The 15,384-nt window shown below is 45.0% G+C and overlaps 1 protein-coding gene across 2 annotated transcripts in view; it reads left to right on the top strand.

Annotated features, from left to right (window-relative positions):
• The window catches only part of RABGEF1 (RAB guanine nucleotide exchange factor 1), a 351,066-nt gene that overhangs the window by 113,154 nt on the left and 222,528 nt on the right, over nt 1-15,384 (top strand). For both annotated transcript variants that reach the window (XM_078679474.1, XM_078679473.1), the window contains exon 2: nt 4,114-4,299. In XM_078679474.1, coding sequence (XP_078535600.1) covers nt 4,121-4,299 — 179 coding nt within the window. In that variant the 5' untranslated portion in view covers nt 4,114-4,120. The remainder of the gene's footprint in view (nt 1-4,113; nt 4,300-15,384) is intronic.

The following is a 15,384-nucleotide window of genomic DNA, read 5'->3' on the forward strand; positions in this document are numbered from 1 at the left end:
TTCAAAGAGTGAGCTGTGAAAAGACTTCTGTTATAATAAAATGTGAAGCAAGGCATGCCTAATCCTCCCCTCCGGTGCTGACAGGGAATCCAGTTTTTGTCCGTCAAGAGCACTAGGTATGCTGAGAATTGCAGTTTTTCCTGTTGCAGTTATTTGCATGCTTAGTGCTGAGCCTGTAAACCAGAACTATCTTAAGGTCTCCATATTGGCATGGAGCCAGATGACAACTGTGCATTAGATTGCCAATGATTACAGCAATGCAACATGGTGGAATGCCAGACTATCCCCAAAAAATTTAAATAACTGCAAAAATGAAAATTCGTGATCAATTATTATGAATGATTAAAAACAATTTCTTGCAAAGCAATTTGCTACATCTGTTACAAATTACAGAGACTGCCGAGGCAATGTCAAATATATTTGGAATTTGTATACATGCATGAGGGTCAAAGTGACTGAATGAGGCCAGTTTTCCGTAGCAATCTATGAAAATTGAAGACCAAATCTATCCACAACATGGCTAGCTGGTCGAAGCAAAATTAATGCGCTGAAAGGAAACGCTGCCCCTTCTGCACAGTATCTGCACTTTTTTTCTGTTAATTCAGAACTGTTGAAACATTAGGAACATTTATGTTGTGCTGAAAATTAATGCCTAAAGTAGCTCTGATTTAGGCTAATTTGTAGTATTGTAGCTTGGGGCACTAGGACAGTTGTTCTTAACCTCTTGACTTGCACTGAATCTCATGGGGGACCCTGGCCTGAGTGGTTTCTATGATTTGAACATCAAAACACAAACATAGAAACAAGGATATATCAAACAAATACACAAACTATTATCTATTTGATTTGAACATCAAAACATAAACACAGAATCAAGCATATATCAAACAAATACACAAACTATTATGTATTTAATTTGGTATCCGAACATACAAACATCTGAATTTCAGTGTTAATGGGAATGTTGGTGGCGTTAAAAATGTGGTTTCATTTCTAAACGAGCAGATAGTCTACATTCTGGCATATCACTGTCTTGTTTGCTCCTAATACAGCAGTGCAATGACCTTGTGTTACTGCATATACGGAGGTTGATTTGATTTATTTGTTAAACTAAAGTAAAACCGACACGGGGACAACTCGAACTTGTAAAGTCAGGTCCGCTATCCACTGATTGACCAGGCAGTGTAAAATGCCCTTGTCTTTCACTCCCGGCTTGGCACTGTTTACTTGGTATCTTAATCAGACTTGGCCTGTTTCCACTGTGCAGTGCGCATGGCTCCATGCTGAACAATGTAGTTGTGTGCGAGTCCGGGTTGAATGTGAAAAAGTGTATTCAAAATATCAGAGCTAGCAAGTTGTTTTAATGCTATTTACTACAAATCCAAATAACATACAGTGTTTGACCGTTTTCCTTCAAATTTAAGGGGAGAGGGTTGGCCGGCTCGGGCGGTCGACATCGAATCTGAGGAACTGGGTTGGAGTCTCGGCAATGGCACTGAACATCCTGTGATTCTGGGCAAATCACTTAATCTCCCGTGCCTAACAAAAATGAATGTGTCCTCATGTAATGCAGCTGGTGCTATGTAAAGCGCTCTTATACCCGATTCGGGTCAAGTTCGCTCTATATAAAACTCTGAAGAAAAAAAAAGGTGGGCAACATTTCAATAATGCCTGCAGAGGACGCCATGAGACTGTCTCTTTATAGTGTCTGGCGTAATAGGTAATTTATCGTTGGAGGTTATAGATTTAGATTCTAAATCAATTCGTTTTTTTTTTTAAACGAATAATTTCGAATAGTCTGTTTGATCCTATTTATATGGGGTCCTACGTGAAGTTTGATACCTGGTTTTCTGGGTGCGATAATTATCTCTAATTGGAATTTCCAGCTGTAAAAGGAGATTGAACTGGGAAATGAATGATTTGGTCTAAATTCCAGTTTTTTCAGGTAAATTACAGCAATTTTGACCTGCAAAACCTTACCTGGTGATATATGCAGTAATGGTCGCAGAGTTTTATAATTCTTATTCCCTGCACGAACAGGTGCCAGAATTATACTTGACCACACATAATGGAGGCACGATTTCATCCTTCTTCTGTCAAATCTCTTGAGTTTGGCCAAACACGTTCCTTTAAACATCGTGGTCCTAATCCTCAAAGCTATTTGTGTATCTAATTAGAAGTTAGATGTGCAAATGGCTAGCTACACGCATATATCCATATTTGGGAGTGGCAAAACCCGTTTTGTACTTGTTAATGATGTACTTACACGTGCTTGTACATGATTAAATCTGCACGTGGGGTGGAGGGAGGTAGTGCTCAATGACTTGGCAAATTCGTTACACCCAAAAATGTTCACGGCTCATTTCTACCGTAGTCCTGGTCAGAAATGTACTCCTGACAGGGGCAGGAGTAAATCAATATCCGTGGTGGCAGTATGGTATTGGGGAAGAAACCCCAAAATTGTTACGTGTAAGAAACTGACTTTGCCACGTCGAACATTTTCTGTATAGAGGGAAACAAAATACAATCACTGCTGTCCGTGCACCGCTGAGAAGTGTGAGGGTACAGCATGTACAAAAATGCCTGTGAACATTCCTTTGCGTGGGAGAAACTTGGAACTCTTCAAAGAATGCCGGTACTACTCATGAGAAAGTGCAAGTCGCAACTTCACCAAAAACTTCAGAAGTTCTTCTGAGAAGTCTAAAATGCATTCCCCAGGTAGACATACATCCACAAAAGTAATTTTCTGACCTATTTGGAGATTCTGGGTACTAGTGACTGCTCATGTCTGGCAATGACATTTCGCTGTTTTGGCATATTTTGATTCGGTCACTTTAACTTGATTTTTGCACAACACTGATGGAGCAATGGAAATCACACATGGCTGAATCAATGCATACATGGTTGGATTCCTATTTAGCCATTAAATACCTTTTTCTTTTCTTCACTGACTTGGGGCCAGATTTAGAGTTTAGCGGAGAGGGTACACTGTCGCAAAGGCAACAGAGAACCCTCTCTGCCAAACTGAAGTTCCATCCGCCTCATTTAGAGTTTGGCATACTGAAGTATGTGCTGACAAACCCCTCCGACAGCACGACCGAGTAAGAGCCATCGTGGTTTGGCAATTTGACTGCTGGCCTGATTTAGAATGGGCCATCAAATGTCCAGTTTTCACTTTCTGTCATTGCCAGATAAAACCTGGTGTAAGGGTCAGTGTAAACTTATAAGTGCCCCGCTTGCCATCCTATAGCAATGAGGCTCACTGTTTAAAAAAAAAATGTTTTTCCTTGTAAATAGAAAATCCTGCTTTGGGATTTTGTTTTTGAAAATAAAAAAACATATAAAGGTTTAATGTATGGCTCTGTCATTTTGAAAGAGCCGGCGGTCAAACTTTCAGTGCACTAACAGGAACCGCCATGATGGCCACTAGGCTGACGGACCTCTCTAAATTCGACGGGCAGAGTACCCTTGGCTTCTGAGTAGTAAAGTACTCCACTATACCAGCGTTCATACTCTCTGACTAACTCTAAATGAGGCCCTAAATACATTATTTTGCTTGATAAGTGATATTTTCTTTATTGCTTGACATAAGCTTTTGCCATATCTCTGAAAGCATTATTGCGAGGGGTCAAAGGTGGGAATCCTAGAGATCAGTGGTTCAGCCTCTGAGATTCAGGGTCCTGGCACTGTTACTTTTCTTGAGTGTACCCGGTACTATAGCCGTGTTGGGGATCAAGTACATTTTTTTAACCCTAATGAAAGGGCTGGATAAGCTGCTCAGTGCTACTGAGCACTAATAAGCTTTAACTCTGAGACAGAGCGAAGGCTCTTGGCAAGATCCAAACCAAAGCTTTTCTTAGAATAATTCATAAGTTACACAGTGTCTGCTTCAGTTTGAGGATGACCTTCTACAAATATTTGTAATTTAATTCATTAAAAAGTTTTGTCACTTTCAGTAAACGTGAATCTTATTTATCTAATATATGTATTCATTTCTAACTCCAATCCTATTTCTGTGCTTGATATTGCTATGCACTTACTGTATTGATGATTTATATGCTCCCAGTTTTCACTACCGCAGAACATATTTAAATGTCTTTCTTTTTTTGTCAGGAGGAAGATGAGCTTAAAGCCGGAACGTAGGGGAATTCATGTGGACCAGTCGGAGCTTCTTTGTAAGAAAGGATGTGGTTACTTTGGCAACCCTGCTTGGCAGGGTTTCTGCTCCAAGTGTTGGAGGGAAGAGTACCAAAAAGCTCGACAGAAGCAGATCCAGGAGGACTGGGAGCTTGCAGAGCGGTAATGTTTCACCTTATCCCAGAGAGCACTACTTTATTATGTGCATTCTTCATTTTCATTACTGACTCAATGACAAGTCGTCAAAAATTGCCATCTTTGTTGCATCGAATCTCGGCTTATGATTTTGTTTATCAGCTGCTTTAGTTTCCTCATAGTGCAGATTTTTAGGTCTCGCCTACGCAGCGTGCATGCGCTGCATAGGAAAAAGACCTTTAGTCATGGGCACAGCTTTGCGGACAAAAACGTGCACGCGTAGCATTGCTTTGAATGGCAACGCGTGCACGTTTGGCGATTCCCTTGCGAGAGCTAGCTTTCAAACCATATGTTTTTAGAATTTACTCGCCCGCTCCCACAAGGGAAACCGGACCAGGCTCCCTCCTCTATCCCCTCCCCCTGCTGCTTTTTAGTTTCATCGCGAGGAGCGCACTGATGTTTTGTTACTGCTGAGGCTTACAGTCGTCCATTACTTGTTTGTCTGACAATGATTACAACATAAGTACCACCGAGCTGCGTTGCGTAATATGCAGGGTCTATGGACGGACTGAAGCCAAATGGGCAATGTTGACATTTTAGTGGGAAAATTTGACATTTGAGTCTCCCACATAAACGTATACATGTTTTACTAGTGTTCTGCAGATTTCAGTGCCATTTGCTACTCAAAATGCAAAAGGAGAGTTTTTACAATATTCTTAAAAACATGCCACAAAGTTCGATACAAAGTACAGAGATTTTTAGAAACTGCTTATGGGCGTTAAAGCAAGAGCACAGATAGTCTTTAAAAAAAGACAACATTCTTTTATAAATTGCTGTGCATTGTTTAATACAAAAGGCAAGAATGTCTGTGAAAGTGCACAATTCTATGCAAGGGCACATCAAATTATATTAAAAGAGTCCGGAGCCCGTGAAAGCTATACCGAGAATCCTTTAAAACCCAATGCCCAGAATAACGTAGAAACTATATTTGAAGTAATAGCTTATGTGTATTACCAGGACGGTTTAACCCACACAGTTATCAAAAATAAAAGAATACTCACGTAGTCTTAAACTGACCGTTTGAGAACATTTATAACATTTTTTTGAACTTAGACAGAATTCCTAAAATAATCACAGCTTCCCAATGTATGCCCACGTGTGAGAATATTTGGGTATAGGAATGAAAATGTTCACTTGCCGAAATGTCATACTGCAGCTTTTTTGTTTCCAAGAATATAATTTACCCTCTGGGGGAATCTCATTTCATGCAATCCTAACACTTTTTTTAGAGGTGCTCCTCCCTTCTCCCCAGTCCCACCATAAATGCAGATTTATCTCTTCCTTTGAAAGAAGTAAATCTTCAAACGTTTTTCATGGTTGTAAACTGCCAGCAAAAGGTTAATTCACAACTGCAAACTCTCAGGTTTGTGGCCGGGCACCGCCTTTTCCTGTTGTTCCCACCCTCAAACCCCCAGAATCCTGCAGCAATGCCAAGATTTAATTACTGACTCATTTTCTGTGTGAAGAAATCCATTTACGAGTGCAAATTCATCTTCTCCGAGTCCCTACAGTGGATTTGCGCTCGTAAATTATTGCCCATCCAATTAAAAGTTAGGTTGGCAAATACCTTCAGGGTCGGTTTGGGACAGAAAATAGCCCGCCTACCCACATAACAGCAGCCCTCGTTAGCGCACTAGATAACTAAAAACGCCACCCACATTTGCAAATTGCAGCAGTTTTGATCTCGTATTATATACACACTGTAGGGGTGTGTTGCAAGGGGTGGAAGACTGCATGCATTTGTGCTTGCTTCAGGCAGCTTTTGTAGTAATATCAGTAAAATCATCAGTAAAAACCGTCATAACAGACAGAAAGCAGGCTGTTAAACAGCCAAAAAACCGACCCCCACTCTCACCTGTTAGACCAGCCCTTGCGGTACTGCCAGGTGCTGTACAGCCCAGTCCGACACTGAAGGGCCCAACCAGCAAGATGCAGGTGTGGAGATGAGACTGATCAGTGACCACACAGAGCGCAGCCGGGTGACCCCACTGACTGCAAAGGTGAGCCAGAACTAGGCAATGGTCTGAACACCTGCACACGTTCAAAACACATTTAAACACTGGCTGCCTAAAATCTAAGAGTTTCCTCAGCTCCGGCAACCACCATGGGCAGAGTCTCTCACGTAAAGTATTCTTCCCGTCCCAGAGTGCTCACAATCAAATAATAGTCAGACGACGGCTCAGTAGAGGACCTGAGGCAAACACAATTTCAGAGGAGAGCGAGATGTGTCCAATGAGGAGCCTGGAAGTGTTGAGGGTTCCAGGAAGGGAATAAGAGTTTAACGGGATGGACTTTCAGATCATCACAGAGGAATGTGTCTCAAAAAACCCAGTTCAGAAAGTCATCATTACTTGTTCCATGAAGCATCACAGATACCAAAGGATTCAGGAGTGAATAAACGCTGTCAGAGTTACCACATGGAGCATTGAGGAAATTGACAAAAGATGGCTTGATATGTGCTGCAGGACATAGGAGAAGGCCAACAGCAAGAGACATCTGGCACTGGAGTGAAGCCACCTACAAAGTCACCACCCACACTACTGGAAAAGGCCCTTCAACCAATCCTTGCACTCGAGGCAGCCTGTGGAGTGAGTGACATTGACACATCTGCAGCAACACCAGCCGGTGGGTCTCAGTGCCCTGAGCCCCTATTATAGCAGAGCGTATTTCACTACTCATGCACGTGCCTGGGGTTGTCTTGCATTACAAAATACCACCAGACATGTGCAAAGTGCCACAACAGTTCACGCCACCATTCTGTAAGGGTACACTGCCGGAATTGTAGAACTGTGAACATGGTGACCACGATCAAGAACTTTTGTATTAAGATAAAGCCCTACACCCTTGCATCCGATGGGGTTATTGCAACCCAGTAACTCCCAGGCCCCACATCACTCCTATCGGATGTGCAATGAACAGCCACATTCCATGCCACTGAACTAAATGCATTTCTTCCACAGATAACCTTTCACTACAGATTGAGGAAGCTGGGGGGCAATAAGAGAAGCTATTGGAAGGACACAGTTCAGACCACAGTGGAGAAACACCAAATGCTATCTCTTTGCCATAAAGTAATAAACAAGCAGCAAAGTGCTCCACCTCATCTGCAGACATGTGTCACACCAACCAAGTTTTACTGTGAGAAGACCCCAACCACACGCTGCTACATAGTGACACTGAACCATGCCTGATGCCACAATGCTCACAGGGCTAAGCAAGACAGCATGCTTTCACTATGAGGGAGGGTGTGATTCCGAAGTGGGGGAAATTCCACTCTTTAGAGAAATCTATGTTGGTGGTGCACCATGAACTGTTGGATATGGAGGCTCTTAGAGGTAAAGTGGATAATTGGCACACCAACATCAGCAATGGATTCAGTAATGTATCAACCAGCATGGACTCTCTTAGAGAGGTAATTACAGCAAGTTGTACTACTTTCAGTAATAACAGTTTCACCCAAAACAAGCATTGAGCTAGCCAATAGGTCTCGCCCTTGGAACCTTATAAGTAATCCAGCACAATATCCTTGGTGCAACAACATCAAGTGTTGCATGGCTACACACTTATAAGGTCCCTAAGGCTAGACCTATTGGCTATGCCAATGCTTGTTTTAGTTTCTAGTAAATAGAAAGCATCACAAATGCGGTTTGAAAATTTAGAATAATCCACATTTATTCTCTTAAAGATGTTAGTGATAAGGCGTGCTGTAGACCGTCTCCTGTGGACGAAACATTCACGCTGTTTTTAAGAGGTGGGGCGGGTTTTCATTCCAGACCAGACAGTCCTTGTCGGACCCCTGCATTTAATCTGTTGACTAAATTGTTAAACTCAGATACGGCCCCGCTGAAGACAGGCTCCAAGCGAGCAGCTACCTTGGAGGCGATCGCCGCTGCAGGGGAGGCCGCTCTGCCTTCAAAATCAGACATAACCATGCAGCAAGACCCGGCACTCCCTCCCACACGCCCACAGGTGGAAGAAAGAGGAAGGAAGCTGAAGTGGATCGAGCGCACTAGATGCACGGCGCTTGTTTCGCCCACTCACACCTCTCACTGCCAGACCCGGGAAGTTTGAAAGAGGCCCACGGCGCCGCGCTGGCTCTTCTATTGTTATGTTGCTTTTAGGAATCCCAGCTGATCGTAATTTTGCCCGGGTCTCAAATGCAAGGAAATTGATACAGCACTGCTCACACAGGTCAGGCACAGTGCGCTCAGCATAAGCTTTGTTATGAGAGGAGAAAGGAAGCCTCTTCCTGTTATGCGCGCTGCATGCTTGCTTTTCAAATCCCTTGAGTGAGTCTCTGAGGCACTTTGAGTGTGCAAGGAAGCCTCTGCTCCGTGGTTTAATGAGGGAAAGAATTTCTGCCTCATAACTGTGAACCATGTCTTTCGGAAGACTCTGCTTAACAAGCTGCTCCCCTCCCTTAATTCTGGGAACTTCCAGCATTTAAAATGGCTTCTCCTTCTTTTTTAAAACTAAAAGAAACCGGACTACCCAACACTCTCCCAATCTGCATCATTCAAAATGGCTATAGCAATAGAAAGAGGAATAGTGTATTCTCAATTTATGGTGGCCATCTTGGATAGGGCTAAGAAAACTTTTATTTCCTACCTGAGTAATGGTCTATGGAAATAGAAAGAGGATTTGTGTATCAATCTGTGGCGGCCACCTTGGATATGGCAACTCACCACATTCTTCCATACTAAATTAATTGGAACCTCCAGTAATGACATTCGTGCACTGACTACTGGAATCACCTAAAATATTCTGTTGCTGTTTCTCCCCTACCACTCATATGGGCGCCTCTATTTTTTGGAATATGCTTTCTTCATGTCTTCAGTCTCGTTACATACCTTCTCCAAAATGGTCTCCCTTGTTGATTCCTGAAAACAAAGGAGGGTCTCCCACGAACCGCTGCACTGGATGAGTAAATACGGCAGCTATCTTGGAACATTATTGGTCAGTCATCAGTCTGGGACTTCTTTACTTGTCAGCTGACGCACCTCCAGTGGCCAATAGTACCTCCTTTTGGTCCTGACCTGACCTGACCTCATCTGGATTATTTTCTCTCGATTTCCGGAATATGCTCACTCCTCTTATACTTTTTTGCACTTTTGCTACCCTAGTGGCCCCTTCCTCTACCCCAACCTCTTACCCCCATCACCTCATCTCCCTACCATGGCTCCTATTAGAATTAAGTCTAGAGCTAATTGCTTCAAAGTTATTTATCCCCCTTATCTGTCCAAAGTTGCTGCAAAATGATTTAAGCATAACACCATTGAACAATTCCCTGATTCCCTCTTTGTGACCAATTCCACAATGAGCGTCTAGGAAAGCTAAAAAAACGACCTCATTTTCTTCACTCCCGACATCCCTTCCTGGTCTACCTGCTGCTTCAATTCCTTCAATTTCTCCTCCTCCTCCCCTATCCCTCATGGCGGTGGCTAAAAATGTTCCTCCTCTACTTGTTTTAATGATTCCCTCACCATTACACTTTATAACAATGGCACTATCATGATCCAAGCTACTGACTCCTGTCTCTCTCTCTCTCTTTGACAACCTCTTCCACTCCCTTCGTCCCACCCATCCAACTACAATCTCCCTTGATTCTTCTTCTGCTTACTCCTCTCAAATCTCCCTTTCACCCCCCCATGGCCCCCTATCTTCCGTCAGGCCGCACTCCCTGGAGACACAGGGCAATCCCTTGTCTCCCCCCCCTTCTCTTGCTCCCTCCCCTCCCATTCTTCCTCCTTCCCAATCTGATCTTCCCCATCTCATCTACATTACCTTCGTCTTCCCCTCCCAACCCTGCATCTTGCCAATATTCCAGTGCCATCTCCTGCCTCCTAATCCCCCTAATTTTACCCATCTCCCTCCTACTTAATCCACCTTTCTTACAACCTGGTCTACCGGCCATTTTTCCCTACCCTCCCCCTTTCCTCTTCCCGTCTCCTTCTCATCATTCCTTTCAGCTCTCCCCTTTACCTCGTATCCTTAATTCTTCTCCTTCACCTTCCATCTCTCTTCTACCTCCCCTTACTCCTACGCTTCACAACCGTGTCTCCCCTATCGGTAATTCCCCCCTCTTCCCTCCCTCTGACTCTACAGTCCCACACTCCTCCCCCAACTTCCACTTAGCCCAATGCCCCCAACTCTGCCTGATGCCTGTTCCCCTACATACACCCTTCCTTGCATAAGGTACCTATCCAACACATTCTCCTCTCTTCTCCCCATTCCTCTGGCCCTCCTTTGGCCCCACCCTCCCCTCCCTGTACAGCCCAGTCTCCTCTCTTCTCCTCTTACCTCTGGCCTTCCTGTGGCCCCCTCCTTCCCCTTCTTGTACCGCCCTCTCTCCTCTTATCTTCCCATATATACGGCCTTCCTTTGAACCCCCTCCATCGCCACTCCACCCCCGCCCTCCCTCTCTACTCCTCAACTGTCTTCTCCCACTTTTAATCTCTACTCTACCCCTATGCTCAACACCAGTAAAAATATCACCGTAACACCATCCACTCCTCTCTACCACCATCTTTCCTTACCTTCGACCCCTGCACCCCAATACCCAACCCACCCCCCACCTCTACCTGTCCTCCCTCGCCTTCTGCACTCCCTCCCTTAACCAGCGAGCCTCCCAACACTTCGTGCTCAGCCCTCCTCTCCCTGGAAAATAAACTCAATTCTCTCATTTCTTCCATTTCCAAGCTTGTAGCGTCCATCTCACTTCTAAGTAATAAGTTATCCCACTTCCCTAACAACCTCCCGAGGAGTTCCCTGCTCCCGCGCCCCAATAAAGCCACCCATAGCCTGTCCTCCACAGACATCACCAACATACTGGCTAGCTACAAGACTACCAACGTCAATCCTCCTCCACTTTCCCCTCCTAATAATCCTACTCAATTCTCTATTCAGACCATCTCTTCTGTCAGATCTGTCCAGCCTCCCTCTTCTCCCCTGGCACCCTCTTACAAGAATCTTATCCCTATCTCCCTTAATAGGCCAAACTCCCCCATCACCAAAACAGTTACGTCAGAGCTGCATTGTTTGCTCCACAACTGCAGATCTGCAATCAAGCACAAACTGGAAATTCCAGACACTATCACCCATCACAATCTTGACATGCTCTTCCTCACTGAGATCTCGTTTAATGACTACTCTCATACTTTGTTTGCTCTTCTGTTACCTTCCAACTACTCTATCCTCAGAAATGACAGAACTGACAAAATTGGGGGAGGTGTCTCTATCATTTTCAGAAACTCCCTTCAAATTAAAGTCCTTCCTACCGTACCGTACATTCGAATGCCTATCCCTAGAACTTCAAGTACATAACGGCTCACCTTTCAGGTTTCATGTCATCTACCATCCACCTGGTAACTGCTCTCCCTTTTTGGAGGAACTCACCGACTTCTTTAGTGACCAATTGTCTAAAAGTGACAGACAGATCTTACTGGGTGACTTTAATCTAGACTGGGGCTCTTCGGAAGACTCAGCTGCCAACAAGCTTGCCACTTTTCTATCAGCCAATGATCTGTTCCAACACTGCTCGGAAACTACACACTCTAAGGGCTCAGTTCTGGACCTTGTCATATCCAAAGCAGACCTGCTCACTATTGCTCCCCCTGTCCATGTAGACTGGTCAGACCACTTCCTCATTCCCTTCCGTTTTCATCTATTGCACGTAATTATACTCGGCCAACCCAAAAGGGCAACCACCTGGTTCCGCAACACTAAAAACATTGATATTGACACTATGTGTGACTCTGCGTTGCAATCACTTCCTAGACTAGACCCTAGCGGGGATGTCAATGATCTCACCTCCCATTGCCTCTCAGTCCTAGCACTCGAAATCAATTTAGTTGCCCGACTCCAAAGCAAAAAGAAAAGACCCACACCCTCAGCACATTGGTACAATAAAGCTATCTGTGATGAAGGGAAAAACCGTAGAATCTCAGAGAAAAAGTGGAGACAATCTACATCCACCACCAATCTCTCTCTTCTACGTTCAGCAAGATCCAAATACCACAAGCACATATTTCATGAAAAAGCATCACATTTCAGATCCCTCCTCGACTCAGCCAAAAACAGACCCAAAAAATGATTTGACCTCACCAAAAACCCAAACTGCTCTCCCCAAACCATCAAGCCTGAGGAGTCTTCAAAGAAAGCAGCAGAATTTGCCCTATTCTTTGATGAAAAGGTAAAATCACTAGTGGATCAGGTCATCCACCCCACCCCCATTGAGGAACGAAAATCCTTAGTCACTTGGCAGAACTTTGCAGCCATCTCTGAAGATGACCTCCTCAAATGCATCCTTGAAACCAAACCCTCCAACCATTCCTCTGATCCCATTCCTAGTGGCATCGCCATTGATTTCTACACCAATACTCTCTCTTACTGGACCATGATAGTTAACCTCTTCCTCAGTCAAGGCTCCCACCCTGCTGCACCCTGCTGCCCTCAAAACAGGACAGGTTACCCCTCTTCTAAAACAAACCCTCCGCAGATGCGAATGACCTCAACAACTTCCGCCCCATCACCAACCTCCCTTTTCTTTCTAAAATCACAGAAAAATGTGTTGCAAAACAACTTTCCCTACATATTCTGGACAATAACCTCCTTGACGTGTTCCAGTCTGGCTTCATCCAAAATTGCAGCACTGAAACAGCCCTGTTGCAAGTGATTGATGATGCGCTGCATATACTCGTTTTTGGGTAATCGTGCCTTCTGATTCTTCTTGACCTCTCTGCAGCCTTTGACACTCTTAATAACCACACCTTCCTTACCACTCTTCAACAGAGAATGGGCCTGGAAGGCACAGTGCTTAAATGGTTTGCCCCATTCCTCTCTGACAAATCCCAAATGATCAAGATAGCGAACAGTCTTTCATCTCCATTGGTGGTAGGTCAAAGTGTCCCTCAAGGTTCTATGCTTGCACCCACTTTGTTTTATCTCTATCTGGAACCATTGGGGAACCTACTATGTAAATCCGGGATCCACTACCATCTCGATGCGGATGACACCCAAATCTACCTCAAGGTGTCTTCTGCACATGATCTTTCACTACTCAACTCTACTCTCAACTCTATTCACAGCTGGATGTTAGTTCACCAACTCATTCTCAATCCCACCAAAACTGAATTCCTCCTCCTACCTACCTCTCTCTCTCCTCCTTCGGTTCAATCCTGGATGGATCGGCTGGATTTACTGAACAATAAACCCATAATTGTCGACAGCGCTAAATCCCTAGGTGTCATACTTAACAAAAAACTCAACCCAATCTCCCACATCAACTCCATTGCTAAGAACACACGTTACCAGCTGCGTCATCTGTGGGGGATCCATCGGTTCTTCCCGTAGAAAGACCTAAAAACATTGGTCCAATCGCTAGCTCTCCCTAAACTGGATTTCTGCAATTCTCTTCTGACTGACTTACCCAAATCTCACCTCTCCCCCCTCAAATCCGTCCTCCACACAGCAGCTCGCTATATTTCAGAATCCAAACAAAGTGGCCACATTACTCCTATCCTGTCTTCTCTTCGATGGCTTCCCATCGAGGCAAGAACCATTTATAAAACTGCCAGCATCACCCATAAATTCTTGGACACTTCTCCCCTTGTTACCTGGCGAATAAACTGAAAATGTCAGTAGGTTCGGAAAAGTTTCTGCTTGAGCCCCCCTCCTTCAAAAAGAAAAGACTGATGGCTCAATCGTTCTCAGGTAATGCTGTGAGAATCTGGAACTCGATTCCGCCATTGCTCCGTGCCACCACCTCCATCTAGATTTTCAAAGCTGACCTCAAATCTCTTCTCTTTCAAAGTCACTTTCAGAACTAATACCCTCATTCTCGGATACCTCCAGGAAGTTAGTTTACCATCGTAAATTTGTAACATCTTCTTATTTATTCCCCACCCTTGATTGCTGTGTCTGATATTTTGTGATTGCCTATATGGTTTTACTCTACCTCTCCTGTTGATTTTTGTGACGTTCTATTTTGTACCATTTCTCTCATGTAACATAACGGGTTCTATTGTACAGTGCTCTGACACCTTCGGGTAAAGTTGGCGCTTTATAAAAATGCATTAAATAAAACAAACAGGTGGACCAAGAAACCCCTGCCCATCGCCCCTCTTGGCTCTAGGCTAGGCACCGTTCGTCCGATGGGGGTGGGGGAGTTAGAGAGTCTAGAGGGCGCGTGGTTGACGGCACTTACACCCAATGGCGGGCTGGGGGCTTGGGGCTGTAACAGCAGAGAGCTGGCTCCAGCCGGACCGGGCTGGAGGAGGTGACTGGCCTCCCTTAATGGAAAGAGAGAGCTGCAGAGAGGGCAGAACAGCACCGCACCGGGATCACACGGCGGAGCCAGCCACCGGGACAGACCAGCAGCAATTCCTGGGACAAAAGAATCACCATCCCCGGAGTGCTGCCCTCTCCCACCAGACTCCTGGGGAAACATTCTGTAAACTTTAGAAAGTTTCAGAACCCGGAGAGCAGGCCGGGAGTTGTGTGTTTTTGCCTTCACTCCCCCGCATCGTTCAGGTCTGCATTAATTGCTTAGCATTCAACTCGCCTCCGTCTTCTATGACTGTGTGTACTCCCTCCCCAAGACTCCTCTCCATAACCTATTCACTCATCCTTCGATGCTCCACTATACAACAATACCGCTACTCGCTTCTTATATCACTTGACTCTCTTCTGGCCATCATTTCTCTCAGCCCATTTTGTACTGTTTCCCCTGTTTGCTTCCCTCAATTGTTTCTCCCCCTCCCCCCCCCCCCCCCCACTCCCTGTTTCACTCTCCTCGTAACTTAACTCTGTCCCTCCACTCTGTGGCCTCTTCCCACCCCCTGTGTCTGGATGTGCCGGGAGGGAGGGGGGGTTGGACGTGGGTGGGGGGTGCTCTCTGCTCTGCACCTCTAGCCTTTCGGGGTCTTGTGCCTCCTGCTGGCATTGTTGCCAAGGTCCATCCTGGGACTGGTCGAGCTCCGCGTCCGGGTACGGCTGGAGGATGGCGGCGGACAGCGAGCAGGACTGCATCCGCGTGGAGTACAAGAAAGCTAA

The sequence above is a fragment of the Lissotriton helveticus genome, chromosome 3_1 (genome assembly GCF_964261635.1).
Source record: "Lissotriton helveticus chromosome 3_1, aLisHel1.1, whole genome shotgun sequence".
NCBI classification, from domain to species: Eukaryota; Metazoa; Chordata; class Amphibia; order Caudata; family Salamandridae; genus Lissotriton; species Lissotriton helveticus.